The sequence below is a fragment of the Thalassophryne amazonica genome, chromosome 1, assembly GCF_902500255.1.
Source record: "Thalassophryne amazonica chromosome 1, fThaAma1.1, whole genome shotgun sequence".
Lineage (NCBI taxonomy): Eukaryota > Metazoa > Chordata > Actinopteri > Batrachoidiformes > Batrachoididae > Thalassophryne > Thalassophryne amazonica.
The window spans coordinates 6,739,014-6,756,331 of NC_047103.1; the positions used below are offsets into that span (position 1 = coordinate 6,739,014).

At 43.3% G+C, this 17,318-nt stretch overlaps 1 protein-coding gene across 3 annotated transcripts in view; it reads left to right on the forward strand.

The window, feature by feature from the left end:
* LOC117528775 (zinc finger protein 678-like) overlaps nt 1-17,318 on the forward strand; it is a 36,560-nt gene that overhangs the window by 3,102 nt on the left and 16,140 nt on the right. Inside the window, exons 2-3 of one of the 3 annotated variants that reach the window (XM_034191647.1) lie at nt 2,588-2,707; nt 3,559-4,705. In XM_034191647.1, the coding sequence (XP_034047538.1) occupies nt 2,690-2,707; nt 3,559-4,290 (750 nt within the window). In that variant the 5' untranslated portion in view covers nt 2,588-2,689 and the 3' untranslated portion in view covers nt 4,291-4,705. Of the gene's footprint in view, nt 1-2,587; nt 2,708-3,558; nt 4,706-8,396; nt 8,602-17,318 lie in introns of those variants that run through there. The other 2 variants (XM_034191424.1, XM_034191482.1) reach the window with 2 other exon arrangements.

Consider the following 17,318-nt stretch of genomic DNA (forward strand, 5'->3'; position numbering starts at 1 on the left):
ACTCGTGAACAAGACCCCGAGATACTTAAACTCCTCCACTTGAGGCAAGGACTCTCCACTGACCTGAAGAGGGCAAAGCACCTTTTTCCGGTTGAGAACCATGGCCTCGGATTTGGAGGTGCTGATTTTCATCCCGGACGCTTCACACTCGGCTGCAAACCGCCCCAGTGCACGCTGAAGGTCCTGATTTGACGAAGCCAACAGAACCACTTCGTCCGCAAACAGCAGAGACGAGATTCTGTGGTTCCCAAACCAGACCCCCTCTACACCCTGGCTGCGCCTAGAAATTCTGTCCATAAAAATAATGAACAGAACCGGTGAGAAAGCGCAGCCCTGGTGGAGGCCAACGTGCACTGGAAACAGGTTTGACTTACTACCGGCAATGCGAACTAAGCTCCTGCTGCGGTCGTACAGGGACCGGATAGCCCTTTGCAAAGGACCCCGGACCCCGTACTCCTGGAGCACTCCCCACAGGGTGCCCCGAGGGACATGGTCGAACGGCTTCTCCGGATCCACAAAACACATGTGGACTGGTTGGGTGAACTCCCATGAACCCTCGAGCACCCGATGGAGCGTGTAGAGCTGGTCCAGTGTGCCGCGACCAGGACGAAAACCACACTGCTCCTCCTGAATCCGAGGTTCGACCATCGGTTGAATTCTCCTCTCCAGTACTCTGGAATAGACCTTACCGGGGAGGCTGAGGAGTGTGATCCCCCTATAGTTGGAACACACCCTCCAGTCCCCCTTCTTAAACAGAGGGACCACCACCCCAGTCTGCCAATCCAGTGGCACTGTCCCCGATTGTCACGCGATGTTGCAGAGGCGTGTCAGCCAAGACAGTCCCACAACATCCAGAGACTTAAGGTACTCAGGACGGATTTCATCCACCCCAGGAGCCTTGCCACCGAGGAGCTTTCTAACCACCTCAGTGACTTCGGCCTGGGTAATGGATGAGTCCCCAGTCTCTGCTTCCTCTTCGGAAGACATGACGATGGGATTGAGGAGATCCTCGAAGTACTCCTTCCACCGCCCGACAACATCCCCAGTCAGGGTCAACAGCTCCCGACCCACACCATAAACAGTGCTGGTGGAGAGCTGCTTCCGCCTCCTGAGGCGTCGGACGGTTTGCCAGAATCTCTTTGAGGCCAACCGATAGTCCTCCTCCATTGCTTCCCCGAACTCCTCCCAGACCCGAGTTTTTGCCTCTGCGACCGCACGGGCTGCGGCACGCTTGGCCTGCCGGTACCTGTCAGCTGCCTCTGGGGTCCCACCTACCAACAAAGATAAGTAGGACTCCTTCTTCAACTTGACGGCATCCCTTACTTCCGGTGTCCACCACTGGGTTCGGGGATTGCGGCCGCGACAGGCACCAGAGACCTTGCGACCACAGCTACGAGCGGCCGCATCAACAATGGAGGTGGAGAACATGGTCCACTCGGACTCCATGTCTCCAACCTCCCCCGGGACCTTGGAGAAGCTCTCCCGGAGGTGGGAGTTGAAGACCTCCCTGACAGAGGGTTCCGCCAGTCGTTCCCAGCAGACACGATACGTTTGGGCCTGCCAGGTCTGACCGGCTTCCTCCCCTCCCAGCGGATCCAACTCGCCACCAGGTGGTGATTGGTCGACAGCTCTGCCCCTCTCTTTACTCGAGTGTCCGAGACACGTGGCCGAAGGTCAGATGATACGACTACAAAGTCGATCATCGACCTCCGGCTCAGGGTGTCCTGGTGCCACGTGCACTTATGGACACCCTTGTGCTCGAACATGGTGTTCGTGATGGACAAACTGTGACTAGCACAGAAGTCCAACAATTGAACACCACTCGGGTTCAGATCGGGGAGGCCATGCTTCCCGATCACCCCCCTCCAGGTCTCACTGTCGCCGCCCACGTGGGCATTGAAATCCCCCAGGAGAACAATGGAGTCCCCAGTCGGAGCGCTATCTAGTACCCCTCCCAGGGATTCCAGGAAGGTCGGGTACTCTGCACTGCCGCTCGGGCCGTAGGGCCGAGACAACGGTGAGAGACCTGTCCCCGACCGGTGCTCAGAACCGACCCGGGGGGGGGGACATTGCAATAATGACTATTGAAATTGCAGGTTGGTACAATTTCAGGTATTTTGGTGGACAGTGATTTGATGTTAAGTCCAAAAGTAATGTTACTGCTGATTGTGTAAAGCAGAACATTGCTGTGAGTTAAGGACATCAGTTTTACAACCATCAGATCCGCTGTCTCAAGGTTTTAAATCGGGGGGGGGGGGGGGTCTGTGCCTCCAGACAAAACATATTGCAGGCTGCCAGCGCATTTGCACTGATTTTTAAATCTATCTTGGATGAGTGTTGCTCTTCTTACCATATAAAACCAGTCAGTTTGCCTGAGGGCAGGACTGTCAGTTCTATATCTAATGTAGCTCAGTTCTGAATTGAACTACATTATATACATGCACACGCAGCAGAACCTGTTTGTGGACAGCTGTGGAGTATCGGTTGCACTTTAAAACCAGTCAGTCTGGACAGTGAGTAGATTTTATACTAGCCTTCCAGTGCACAGTCTGCAGTCTTACTGCAGTCTCTGCTTTACTGGTTTCAGAGCTGTCTGGTGGACCCACTGGAGTTGCAGATGAACGTCAGCTGTTTGACCTCAGTTTAGAGCATCTGTGTGGAATTTGGCGATCTCAACTGAGGATGCAACATGAGTTCTTCACAAAAGGTGAGAAGAAAATTTTATATCTTGTTTTTTACAAATATTTTGAACATACACTTGACTGTGTAACATAGCAAATTAAATGCAACAGTAAACACTGCGGTGTTGAATTAAAGTTACCCCAGAAATAACAGCTTTACTACTAAAATAAGAGTTTCATGTCTGATCTGATCAGTTTGCACAAAATATTGAACTTTTTAATCACAGTCAAGCATTTAACGTTTTGACTCTTAACTCGAAAATGTTTCTTTTTTTGGAGTTAGGAAAATGCAATAAAACATCCGTAAAAATAGAATGTATTGGAAAAAAATCGATCTTTGCTCGTAGAAAGACAGCTGAAGGTGTGGTAGGTTCCAGAGAACTGTGGTGTTGTTTCCATCATGGAAACAAAAATTAGATGGTATTACGGTATCTTTAGTAAGTGGAAATAAAGAATTCAGGTCCATCTCTGAAAAGTAACAGGGGGTTGTTAGATGGGGAGAATTGGGGGGGGGGGGGGGGGTCTATTCTTAGCTGTATCACCATGCAGATGTTGGATGATTCTGAATCAATTCACAAATGTCAAAGATCGATTTTGTAAATGTTAATTTCAGGATATGAAGGCAGCTGCTGGCTGCCATTAATGAGCACTTTTCACACTTTCCTTGGTTGCAGAAGGTCAAGTACACACTCACTTCACCTTCCTACAGTTATTTTATATATCTGGGGATAGACTGTTTACTTGTCTGGGTGGTTGCCATCCAGGACCCAGGGTGATTGTGCGATGCATGCTCAGATGGTCGACAGTATGTCAAAAATTTCTGTCCAGTTTACACTGAACTACAGCTGAGTTTTAATCTCACTCTCTTCCATTACAGGAACAGACCAACACAGACGGATGCACCCCCGAGTCCTGTCTTAATTACAAAGCTGTGGCAACACCACCAAATAAATATAAACTATACACCTGCGACCAATGTGGGAAAGCGTTTAACCAGTCATCTCAAATGACAGCACACCAACTCATCCACAGTGGGGACAAACCACATTCCTGTGACCAATGTGGAAGAACTTTCAGCCGGCCAGATAGTCTAAAGAGGCACCAACTCATCCACAATGGTGATAAACCACATGCCTGTGACCAATGTGGAAGAACCTTCAGCTGGCCAAATGGTCTGAAAAGACACCAACTCATCCACAGAGATGATAAACCGTACACCTGTGACCAGTGTGGCAGAGCTTTCTACACGTTATCAGAGTTAAAAACCCACCAACGCATACACACTGGAGAGAAACCATACACTTGTGAACACTGTGGGAGTGCATTCAAGCATTTATCATCCTTAAAAAGGCACCAACTCATCCACAGCAGAGATAAACCGTACACCTGTGACCAGTGTGGGATTTGTTTCCGTCATTCAAGTACATACAAGAACCACCTAAACACCCACAGTGCAGACTCTGCGTACTCTTGTGAACAGTGTGGGAAGAGGTTATGTTCTGCACGTACATGGAAGTATCACCTACGTATCCACGCTGGGGAGAAACCATACCAGTGCAAATTCTTTGAAGAAAAACCTCACTTCGTTATCATCGCAGATAATTCATGAGCGTGTTCACACTGGAGAGAAACCATACAGCTGTGACCAGTCTGTACAAACTAATGCATATGGGAGAGAAACTATATCGGTGTCATTTTTATGTATATATCAGCTGATGCCTCTGTATCGGTCACCCAAAAAAATCCGTATCAGGCTCTGTTGCTTTTGGGAGGTGTGGATGAACCTGCCTTTTTGGTTGCCAAACAGAACACAGGGATGTCCCTGGTGGTTGGAATACTGTTCCCAGACCTGACCTGACTTGTCTTGAAATCAGTGAGTGGTATAATGGAAAAGTTTGGATGCTCTTGTATTATGTGTGGTTTTACAGTATCTTCATAGATTTTTTTTTTTTTTTATCTCCTCATGGAAACATAATTTCAATAAAACACTTTAGAAATGGAAACTGCTTATAGGTTTTTGATAAATATGCAATTTAAATCACAGCTGTGCACTGTGGTGGCTGTTATATAGGACCCTATTTTTCTGTTGGTTCAATACATTTGATTGATCATAAAACATCTTCTGATGAACAAAATGCATGTTTTATCTCTTTGTCTTATCCCAAATATTTCTCTTTTTATGTTGTTTCTCTGTATGTGCTCAAGGATACTCAGTGCCTTGTTACTGAAATAATCATAATTAGGAATCAGAACTTTTCAGCTGACTGTGTGTGTGCGTGCATGGTCCAGCAAGCAGATGCTTGAGTGTTGAGTACTATAGTAACGGGAGAAGACTAAGAGCATGTCCACGTTTCACGTGGCTGTGACAGATAGATGGTTATTTACAGGATGGAGAAGTGCACCGGTTGTCTGTCTAGTTGGTTTCTATCCAGATCCCAGAAGGATTCTAGGGTGTGGGAAACTTTCTTGAGCATGTGTAATTTTTATTCTAGCCTGCAGAGCACATCAGACACCAGCACCAAACCAAAGAGTCCAGACATGTACTGTGCCTCCCTCAGATTTTTACATGATGGAACAACTTGAGGCGGGAACTTTTGACAGAGGATTTGGGTGTGTGGCGCACTCATTCACGGTTTCCTGGCCAAATAGTTCAAAACATCACTAAAAGGAGATCTATTTGATTCATGAGAAGACCATGAGTAATGCAACAGCCCAGCTGGACACCATTCCAAAAGAGAATGTCCAGAAATGCTTCTAACAATGACAGAACTGCTGGGGGAAGTTTGTGTGTGAGACAGTAGGGATTAGGAGGAATCACAGGAGTGTTCTGTTTGGCCATGAAAGCTGAAATCAGCTGAGCAGAATGAGCGGCTGGACTTCTGCAGTTGCTTTTCCTCCACCATCAGCTGCGTCAGCACAAATTTTGCTGCCCTCCATAAGTTCTGGTATGGTGAAGCGATGTGCTTCCATGTCCAAATTCTGCATTCTGCCAAACACTTGGTCATTTCAGCATCTGGATGGTCTCAAATCTTTCTGTCATGAAAATCAAATGGAGATGCAGTACATGTCTGCACTCTCTGGCTTGATGCTTGTGTGTGATGTGTGCTGCAGACGAAAAAAAATGTATGCATGGGCAAAAAGGTTCCCTTCACCTCACCACCAAATGACACCTCGCATGCTGCATGCGAGGTGTCATTTCTTGGGCAGTACGGTGGCTTAGTGGTTATCACTGTTACCAGCAAGAAGGTCATAGGATAGATTCCCACTTGTGGCCTTTCTGGCTGGAGTTTGCATGGGTTCTCTCCGGGTGCTTCAGCTTCCTGCCTCATCGAAAGAAACTTTATAATTGTCCAGGTCTCCCTTGTAAAACAGGTCTCAATAAAACTAACCTGGTTAAAGTATAAAGTAAAAATTCTTGAGGGGTCTTCTCTTCAAAGTCATATTCTTTTATTATGGTCAGAGCTTTCAAATTATTATTAGCTTTCAAAACCATAAGGCTTTAAAATAAGAAAAATAACTCATGAAATCCACAAAACGTGTGTAGGTGCAGTTTCTTCAATTCTTGTTTTATGACCAGTTCTTTAAGCTTAAGTCCATGACGCGAGACTTCTGTTAAAGTTCAAACTGTTTACTAAAGAAAACCGTTCACATTACAGAGATAAAAAAAGGGTAAAATCAAACTGACCTTCGTCACTCAGTTTTTACTTCAGCCAAGAGTGACGTCATGCATATCTTAATAAAATTAAGCAATATTAAACTTAAGAAAATAACATTACTAAATAAGTAGCAGTAAGTATTTACAAATATTAAAACTAAACATTATACAGTACAAATTAAATTATTATTCACTATTTTCTATTATGGCTCTAACAACGTGGATTTCTTCAAAGATTTTGTAGAATTTATAACAATAGCATTAAACAAAAACACACAGGAAAAACAAATTTTAGACTCGTCACTAAATGTACAGTCACTAGGCTCACTTCCAAAACACTGCCGTTTGTTCCCCTTTTAAGATTTTGAAATGTATTTCTTTGGTTGATTTTAGGTTTTATGGGGGAACTCAATAACACGGATATTTCGACTCTGGCTATTGTTTCCGTCGGATTTTCGTAACGGACGGAACAACCGGAAATGGTGCGATGTTGTCACAAAAGATGTTTTGAGGTAAAAAAAAAAAAAAAAAAGGTTTTTATTGTCTAAAAGATGCCGTTTAGAAGAGTTTTTGTTGTTTAGTTCTGAGGAAAAAGATGTGTCGCTTAAAATTTGCAGAGACGAAGATTAAAGTTACATCAGATTAAAAAAAAAGTCATTGGGAGTTTTGAAACTTTCCACTTTATTGTTTTAATGTTTGCCAGAAAAGTCGAGCTCATGATTTTAACTTTATAAATCGACTTAAGAATAATATTTAGCTGTTTGATAAATGAATGGAGACAAAGTCACAGTAATGTCCCTTAATCATAATATCCAATGTGTCTTTTTTGTCGCCAATTACGTGATGTGACACAAGATAAATCATATCAGTGTGTCAGCTTCAGTTTAAATGAAAAGAAAGAAGTCAGTCCTTACAGACGCTGAGGCCCATTGGAGCGATATCGTCGGTTTGTGTGGTGTAACTTTCCCTGGATGGGAACTAAAGATAATATTCTCTAATCTTTGTTTCTGAGATGTAAACAAAGATGGTTTGCAATATCAAGAGAATATTATCTCTACCCACGTGGCGGGGTTCGGATCCAACACCACACATCACGGCCCAGCTGAGGCGGTGCCCATTTCACAGCTGGGTGAACTGGGACAGTTCAGATGAAGTGTCTCGTCCAAGGATATGAGCAGCACAAGCGGAATTCAAACCCAGGTCTGCATACAGTGCATCTGGAAAGTATTCACAGTGCTTCACTTTTTCCACATTTTATGTTGCAGCCTTATTCCAAAATGGATGAAATTTTTTTTCTCTCTCTCTCTCTCAAAATTCTGCTGACCTGATGCCCTCTACAGTGTGGATACTTTAGTAATGAAACCTGCATTTGAGATACAGGGGCCTTCAAAAATCCTTGCAATTAACTGGGAGGATCAGTTCAGAATGTTTACTTCCAAAAAGATGCTGTCAATTGAGGATTCAGAAAATCAATCAGAACATAAAATGAAACAGTTTCATGCAAGCGAGACCTTATTTCTTTTTGATCACATGATATGCTGAAAAATGAAACAGACCTCAACACAGGTTTCAATTGGACCTTCCTAATTTCAATGTATTTACCCCTTTCTGTTTCTAGTTTGTTATATTTATTTATTTTCTTATTATCATTTTCTTTCTTCTTTCTTCCTCCTTTATCACTAGATGTTTGCTATTATTCTTGCCCTCCTTTTCTGTTGTACTGTACATCTTATTTTGAAATTTAAAAAAAAGCTCCAATTGGACACACCCTGTCTGCTCGACACAAGCCTTGGGGCTTTAGTGTCAAAAATAACATCACTATATATGATGATACAGAAAAAAATATTTCAAAACTGTCTGAGGACCACACACTGCTCCCCATTTCAAACAAAAGAGGTTTGTGTTGTATGGGCCAAGATCCCAAAAAATTATATCAGATTACCAAGAACGATCAACATAGATGGTCCAACTGAAACAGGAACATGATATTTCTTTGAAAAATTGTTAAAAAGTAAACTTTTGCATGCTGCAAGACTTTTCACATTTATTTTGCTGTTAAGTTAAACTTATTTTTGTTTCTTTAAAATTGGACCTAAAATTTCAGAGAACATCATCGGTTGATCAGGAGTTCTCTGTCTGATCAGGTGTTTCTGCTTCACTGGTTTCAAAGCTGACTGGTGGGAAGACGAGTGTCGGACGTTTGATCTCAACTCGGAGCAGCTGTTTGATCTCAACTGAGGATGCAATATGAGTTCTACACGAAAGGTGAGAAGAAAATTTTGTATCTTCATTCTTAAAAATATTTTAAATGTCTACTTGACAACGTAACATAACATTAAATGCAGCAGTAAACACTGCTGTTGAATTAAAGTTACCCTAGAAACAACAGATCAGAGTCAAGCATTTAACGTTTTGATTCTTAACTCGAAACATTTTCTTATTTGAAAAGTTATGAAAATGTTATAAAACATCAGTAAAATTACAATTCATTAAAGAAAAAAATTAATCCCTATTTGCTGGTAGCAAGGCAGCTGAGGTGCAGTAAGTTCCAGAGATGTGTGGTGTTGGATCTGGGTGGAGATAATATTCTCTTGATATTGCAAACCATCTTTGTTTACATCTCAGACACAAAGATTAGAGAATATTATCTTTAGTGCCTGGAAGTAAAGACTTGTGGTCCTTCTCTGAAAAGTAAAGAAGGACGCGTGATACGTTGCTGTTAGCTTGTAGGGCTGGATGGGCAGAAAATAATCTATTCTTAGATGTATCGACATGGGGATGCTGGATGAGTCTGAATAAATTTAAAAATCTATTTGATAAATGTTAACTTCAGGATAGGAATGCGGCTGCTGGCACGTCTCACGTTCCTTATGTAAAGCTTTGGCTGCAGAAGGCCAAGGACACGCCCACGTTTTACCTGACTTATTTTAGAGATGTGGAGATGAACCGGTTGTCTGCCTGGGTGGTTGCTATCCAGGACCCAGGGCGGTTCCGTGATGTCATTACTGTGACATCATTACAAATGAAAGAAAAAGTCTTGGTGTAAGTGGTATTCCATTAAGTGCAAAACTACACTGGGAGTCAGTGAGTCTTGCATAAAACAAGTTTAGCTGATTTTGTAGAAGTGTGACCACGAATAGTCAGAGAGAAAGTGATGGCAGGCGACAACGTCGGAATGTTCACGATTTTGACAGGAGAGCAGTGACGTGGACACAGGACTTGAAATGGCTACCAGTCGTTCGTGTTATAGATGTTACCTGCTTATTGACTGTGGACGGACAAATGAAAGACTCGTGACACAAATGTGACGATGGCTATCAAATGTTTACTGACCATCATGTGGAACCTGTACAACTAGGAAATATCGAAGGGGCAACCGCTTTTCTTTACTTACAAAGCTGTTTGAAACCGGTACAGCGCCATACAGCAGAACAATATTCTACATGCCTGCTGGGTGCAAACACAGGAGACGTAAAATCAGCGGGATCTGGGCGTGTTTCAGGGTTTGTATTTATTACTGCTTTTCTCATTGTTATTTAAACATATTTGATTTTTTTTTTTTTTTTTTTCTGAATACACTATGGGTTGGTTACAAAAGGAGCCGGAGCCGGAAATTTGTTGGTTGGCGAAACTTTGGAAATCCAGGCAAAAACAAATAGTGCGCCCCCTATGGCTGTACGTAAGTGCATATATGCAGTACTTACAATTGCCATGCGGCAGTTATGTTCCATTGTCTGCCCCAAATTTGACAGAAACAGTGCAAGTGCAGGTGCTGAGAGTTTCAATACCCACTTACTCCATTTAAGGTTCATTTAAGGGGCTGGAGCCTGTCCCAGCAGCCATAGGGCGTGAAGCGAGGTACACCCTGGACAAGACACCAATCTATCGCAGCATCTATGTAATGAAACAGAGAAATCACATGTTTTTTTATCCGTTCATTATCCAACACAGTACAGTCGGTGTTTGTCTGTTTTATCCATTACATACAGTTGTATGCAAAAGTTTGGACACTCCTGATATAAATCATGCACATCCTTTATAAATCATTGGTTGTTTGGATCAGCAATTTCAGTTAAATATATCATATAGCAGACAAACACAGTGACATTTGAGAAGTGAAATGAAGTTTATAGGATTTACAGAAAGTGTAATAATTCTTTAAACAAAATTAGGCAGGTGCATAAATTTGGGCACCCCAACAGAAAAAAATACATCAGTATTTAGTAGATCCTCCTTTTGCAGAAATAACAGCATCTAAACGCTTCCTATAGCTTCCAATGAGAGTCTGGATTCTGGTTGAAGGTATTTTGGACCATTCTTCTTTACAAAACATCTCAGGTTTGTTGGTTTCCGAGCATGGACAGCCCGCTTAAAATCACACCACAGATTTTCAGTAATATTCAGGTCTGGGGACTGAGATGGCCATTCCAGAACATACTTGTTCCTCTGCATGAATGCTTTAGTAGATTTTGAGCAGTGTTTAGGGTCATTGTCTTGTTGAAAGATCCAGCCCTGGCACAACTTTAACTTTGTCACTGATTCATGAACATTGTTCTCAAGAATCTGCTGATATTGACTGGAATTCATGTGACCTCAACTTTAACAAGATTCCTAGTACGTGCACTGGCCACACAGCCACACAGCATGATGGAACCACCTCCAAATTTTACTAGGTAGCAAGTGATTTTTGCAATGCTGTGTTATTTTTCAGCTATGCATACCGACCCTTGTTATGTCCAAATAACTCAATTTTAGTCTCATCAGTCCACAGCACCTTATTCCAAAATTAAGCTGACTTGTCCAAATGTGCTTTAGCATACCTCTAATGACACTGTGGAGTGTACACAGAAAAGGTTTCCTCTGCATTACAGCATCATACAACATCTCCTTGTGCAAAGTGCACTGTATAGTTCAACGATGCACAGAGACACTATCTGCAGCAAGATCATGTTGTAGGTCTTTGGAGCAAGTCTTAACTAGTACTGTGCCTGCGGTCTTCCATTTCCTCACTATGTTTCTCACAGTGGAAACTGACAGCTGAAATCTCTGAGATAGCTTTTTGTATCCTTCCCCTAAACCATGATGTTGAACAATCTTTGTTTTCAGGTCATTTGAGAGTTGTTTAGAGGCTCCCATGTTGCCACTCTTTAGAAGAGATGTAAAGAGGGGAAACATTTGCAAATGGCTACCTTAAATACCATTTCTCATGATGTGGATTCACCTGTGTAAGGAGGTCAAGGGTCAGTGAGCTTACCAAACCAATTTTGTGTTCCAGTAATTAGTGCTAAATGTATTCAAATCAATAAAATGACAAGGGTGCCCAAATTTATGCCCTGCCCACTTTTGTTTAAATAATTATTGCACACTTTCTGTAAATCTTCGAAACTTCATTTCATTTCTCAAATATCACTGTGTTTGTCTGCTGTATCATTTATTTAACTGAGATTGCTGATCCAAACAACCAATGATTTATAAAGGAAAATCATGGAAATCATCAGGAGTACCCAAACGTTTGCATACAACAGTATCCTGTGCTTATCCATCCATCAGTCCCCCAAATCCACCAGACACTGCCAAATTAAGTGATTTTTTTTTTTTTTTTTTTTTGCCACCAGACAAATGATCTCAGTTATAATCACTTTACTCAATTCAGTTCAATTTCTTTCATTTATATAGCGCCAAATCACAACAAAACTGCCTCAAAGTGTGTCACACAAGTAAAGTCTAACCTTACCAACCCCCAGAGCAAGCACACAGCCACAGTGGTAAGGAAAACCTCCCTCTGATTATATTGAGGAAGAAACCTCAAGCAAACCAGACTCAAAGGGGTGACCCACCTCTTAGGGCATTCTAACAGTTACAAGGTTTTGCAAAGTTTTACAAAGCGGAAGAAACAGAAAATTGAAAATCAAACAAAATAATAATATAAAGAAAATGAGAAGTCCACACAGGTGTCAGCACCACAGGCAGGGGTTGTCCACACCATCAGTGGGTCTGTCCCTGCAACAGGGTCACTTGCAAATGCAGTCTGCAGCATACAGCACTCACCTCAGGCCATCCACCTCACAATCCATCCAGGCCCTTCAGTTCGGAATCGTCCATCATTTGTACCTCGGACAGAGAGAAAAAGAGCAGAATCTGTCAGCCAGAAAAAAAACTGCACCTAAGGTATAATTCATCAGCAATAAATCAACAGAAAAACAAATTACTAAGGTGATCACGGCCGCTAGCCCTAAGCTTCACTTACAGACGCAAAATTTAGATAAAGTTGAGGCCGAGACCTGTTCCGTTGCTAATGAAATTACTTTAAAAGGATAGGAAGCACAGTACCATACTATGCCAGTATGCTAGGCATACGAAAGGGCAAATAAGTGTGTCTTAAGTTGAGACTTGAAAGTCTACACAGAATCTGACTGATGTTTGACTGATGCAAGAAGATCATTCCACAAAACAGGTGCACAATAAGAGAAAGCTCTGTGACCCGCAGACATTTTATTCACCTAGGGACACAAAGTAGACCTGCGCCCTGAGAACACAGAGCCCGGGCCGGTACGTAGGGCTTGATTAGGTCAGCTAAGTAGAAAGATGCTTGTCCATGAATAATTTTATAAGTTAATAGCAGAACCTTAAAATCCAACCTCACAGGGATAGGAAGCCAGTGAAGAGACAGCAAAATTGGTATGGGAAGCTGGCTTCAGGTCAGGTGACATATAGGCCTACAGCCACGCCCAAAAGGATCTAAAAAGGGGTATCAGAGAGACCAAACAGAGGCACAAGCAGCGCCTCGAAAGACGCTTTGCCCACAACAACCCCCTCAGCATGTGGGCTGCCATGAAAGCCATTACAGACTATAAGGGCAGCAGCTCACAGATCGGCCCTGACAGCACATTGCCTGACACCCTAAACCATTTCTTTGTGCACTTTAACATGCAGAATATCAGACCAGATCCTCAAACCACCTCACCAAGTGAAGAACCAGCACTTGTCCTGCAGCAGCACCAGGTGAGATTTGCTCTGAGGCACGTCAAGACCTCTAAAGCGACAGGACCTGACGGGGTGTCAGGCCGCACATTGCAGTCATGTGCTGACCAGCTAACAGAGTTTTCACCAACATCTTTAACCTCTCCTTGCAGCAAGCTGCTGTCCCCACTTAAATCCGTCACTATCATTCCTGTACCAAAGAAGACATCCGTGACTTGCCTTACTGACTACCGCCCTGTTGCCCTGACCCCGGTAGTCATGCAGTGCTTTGAGAGGATCATCCTGTCCCACATTAGACACATCATCCCTGCAGATCTGGATAGATACCAGTTTGCCTACCAGAGGAACAGATCTGCAGAGCATGCCCAGCCCTGTTCACCCTCTTTACTCAGGACTTCACCACCATCCACCCTTCTAACACTGTGGTGAAGTATGCTGATGACACCACAAAAGTTGGACTTATCAATGACAATGAGGAGACTCTCTACAGGGAGGAGGTACAACATCTGACCCAGTGGTGTTCAGAGATTAATCTCGTTCTGAACACCAACAAAACCAAGGCGGTCATTGTGGATTTCAGGAGGACCAGGAAGACCACCCCGACCACTTCACATAAACGGTGAGACGGTCGAGGTGGTGGACAACATTAAATTCCTGGGACTCCACATCACCAAGGACCTCTCTTGGTCAGTCAGCACCTCTCACCTGATAAAGAAGACACAGCAAAGGCTCTTCTTTCTCAGGAAGCTGAAGTGGCCTGGTCTATCCCCTTGGCTCCTGATGAACTTCTACAGGAGCACTGTGGAGAGTATTCTCTGTCAGGGCATGACGTATGGTATGCCAGCTACACAGCAGGAAAACAGAAAAGACTTGGCTTGGGTTGTGAGAACAGCCCAGAGGATCACTGGAACTGAGCTTCCTGTCCTGGATGCTGTATATGCTGGACGTCTGCGGAGGAGAGCCACCAGGATTTCCACTGACCAAACTCACCCTGGACACCATTTGTTTGCCCCGCTCCCATCAGGGAAGCAATTCCGCAACATAAAAACCCGGACCAGCAGATTGAGGAACAGCTTTTTCCCCGGACCTGTAGCCTCCATCACCCCTCGTCTTCCCCACCCCCCACTCTCATACTCACCAGCTTTAGCTACAGTATGAACTGTATTTTAAACAGTTATGGGCAGTGCCATTTTTACATCTCAGTTTACACTTTGCACCTAATTGCGCTTATATTTTATTTTTATATTTAAGCATTGCTGATACTGAATAGTTGTCACCAAGCTCTTTTTCTTGCTTGCCTCTACTGGTGGTTGGCTCTCACTGCGGTATTGTATCACTTCCTGTTCCGGAGCACAGCGGTGTTTTGCTGTATCTGTTAGCTGTTTAATCTGCGCAGTTAGATTGATCTAGTTACCTAGATAACGATTTGTTTCACAGTGTAATCTTCACGTGCCTTAACTAAAGCACTCCCTCTGCTGAATCAGCTCTAAATTATTTACACATTATTCACTAAGGTAGCTTAGCCGCCGTTAGTTTCCCTCTGGCAGATCCCGAGCAGCCGGGAAAGCAGGCCGACTGGGTGACTGTGAGGAGGAAGCGTAGTCCTAAACAGAAGCCCCGTGTACACCGCCAACCCGTTCACATTTCTAACCGTTTTTCCCCACTCGGCGACACACCCGCCGAGGATCAAACTCTGGTTATTGGCGACTTTGTTTTGAGAAATGTGAAGTTAGCGACACCAGCAACCATAGTCAATTGTCTTCCGGGGGCCAGAGCAGGTGACATTGAAGGAAATTTGAAACTGCTGGCTAAGGCTAAGCGTAAATTTGGTAAGATTGTAATTCACGTCGGCAGTAATGACACCCGGTTACGCCAATCGGAGGTCACTAAAATTAACATTGAATCGGTGTATAACGTTGCAAAAACAATGTCGGACTCTGTAGTTTTCTCTGGGCCCCTCCCCAATTGTTCTCCTTGAATTGCTGGCTGTCTGAGTGGTGTCCAAAAAATGAGGTGGGCTTCATAGATAATTGGCAAAGCTTCTGGGGAAAACCTGGTCTTGTTAGGAGAGATGGCATCCATCCCACTTTGGATGGAGCAGCTCTCATTTCTAGAAATCTTGCCAATTTTCTTAAATCCTCCAAACCGTGACTATCCAGGGTTGGGACCAGGAAGCAGAGTTGTAGTCTTACACACCTCTCTGCAGCTTCTCTCCTCCTGCCATCCCCTCATTACCCCATCCCCGTAGAGACGGTGCCTGCTCCCAGACCACCAATAACCAGCAAAAATCTATTTAAGCATAAAAATTCAAAAAGAAAAAAATAATATAGCACCTTCAACTGCACCACAGACTAAAACAGTTAAATGTGGTCTATTAAACATTAGGTCTAACCAGATCGTTACTCTGGATGGCATTACCCTGACCTCTAGTAATACTGTGAGAAATCTTGGAGTCATTTTTGATCAGGATATGTCATTCAAAGCGCATATTAAACAAATATGTAGGACTGCTTTTTTGCATTTACGCAATATCTCTAAAATTAGAAAGGTCTTGTCTCAGAGTGATGCTGAAAAACTAATTCATGCATTTATTTCCTCTAGGCTGGACTATTGTAATTCATTATTATCAGGTTGTCCTAAAAGTTCCCTGAAAAGCCTTCAGTTAATTCAAAATGCTGCAGCTAGAGTACTAACGGGGACTAGAAGGAGAGAGCATATCTCACCCATATTGGCCTCTCTTCATTGGCTTCCTGTTAATTCTAGAATAGAATTTAAAATTCTTCTTCTTACTTATAAGGTTTTGAATAATCAGGTCCCATCTTATCTTAGGGACCTCATAGTACCATATCACCCCAATAGAGCGCTTCGCTCTCAGACTGCAGGCTTACTTGTAGTTCCTAGGGTTTGTAAGAGTAGAATGGGAGGCAGAGCCTTCAGCTTTCAGGCTCCTCTCCTGTGGAACCAGCTCCCAATTCGGATCAGGGAGACAGACACCCTCTCTACTTTTAAGATTAGGCTTAAAACTTTCCTTTTTGCTAAAGCTTATAGTTAGGGCTGGATCAGGTGACCCTGAACCATCCCTTAGTTTTGCTGCTATAGACTTAGACTGCTGGGGGGTTCCCATGATGCACTGAGTGTTTTTCTCTTTTTGCTCTGTATGCACCACTCTGCATTTAATCATTAGTGATTGTTCTCTGCTCCCCTCCACAGCATGTCTTTTTCTTGGTTCTCTCCCTCAGCCCCAACCAGTCCCAGCAGAAGACTGCCCCTCCCTGAGCCTGGTTCTGCTGGAGGTTTCTTCCTGTTAAAAGGGAGTTTTTTCTTCCCACTGTCACCAAGTGCTTGCTCACAGGGGGTTGTTTTGACCGTTGGGGTTTTTACGTAATTATTGTATGGCCTTGCCTTACAATATAAAGCGCCTTGGGGCAACTGTTTGTTGTGATTTGGCGCTATATAAATATAAATAAATAAAATAAAATAAACAAAGTTTTGTTGTTTATTACAATGACAATAAAGTCTCTCTTATCTTATAATGTGGTTGAACTTTCTACTTCCTGTCAAGAGTCTGGCAGCTGCATTTTGAACCAATTGGAGAGCTCCAATGCTGGACTGTGGTAAACCAGAAAACAGAACATTGCAGTAGTCCAATCTAGAAGAAACAAATGCATGGAATCTGTGTCTCAACATCAGCCATAGATAGGATGGGATGAATCTTCACTCTATTTCGCAGGTGGAAGACAGCAGTCCTCGTAATATCCCTAATGTGGAGGTCAAAGGCTAACGTGGTCAAAAACACCCCAAGGTTCCTCACTTTGTCAGTGTGATGTATGACACATGTATCTAGGTTAAAAGTTAATTGACCAAACTGATGCTGATTTCTCGCTGGACCAAGAACCATCATTTCAATCTTGTCCAAGTTTAAAAGTAAGAAATTGCTGGACATCGGCATATACAACTGAGTATCATCAGCATAACAATGAAAGGTAATCCCAAAATGCCCC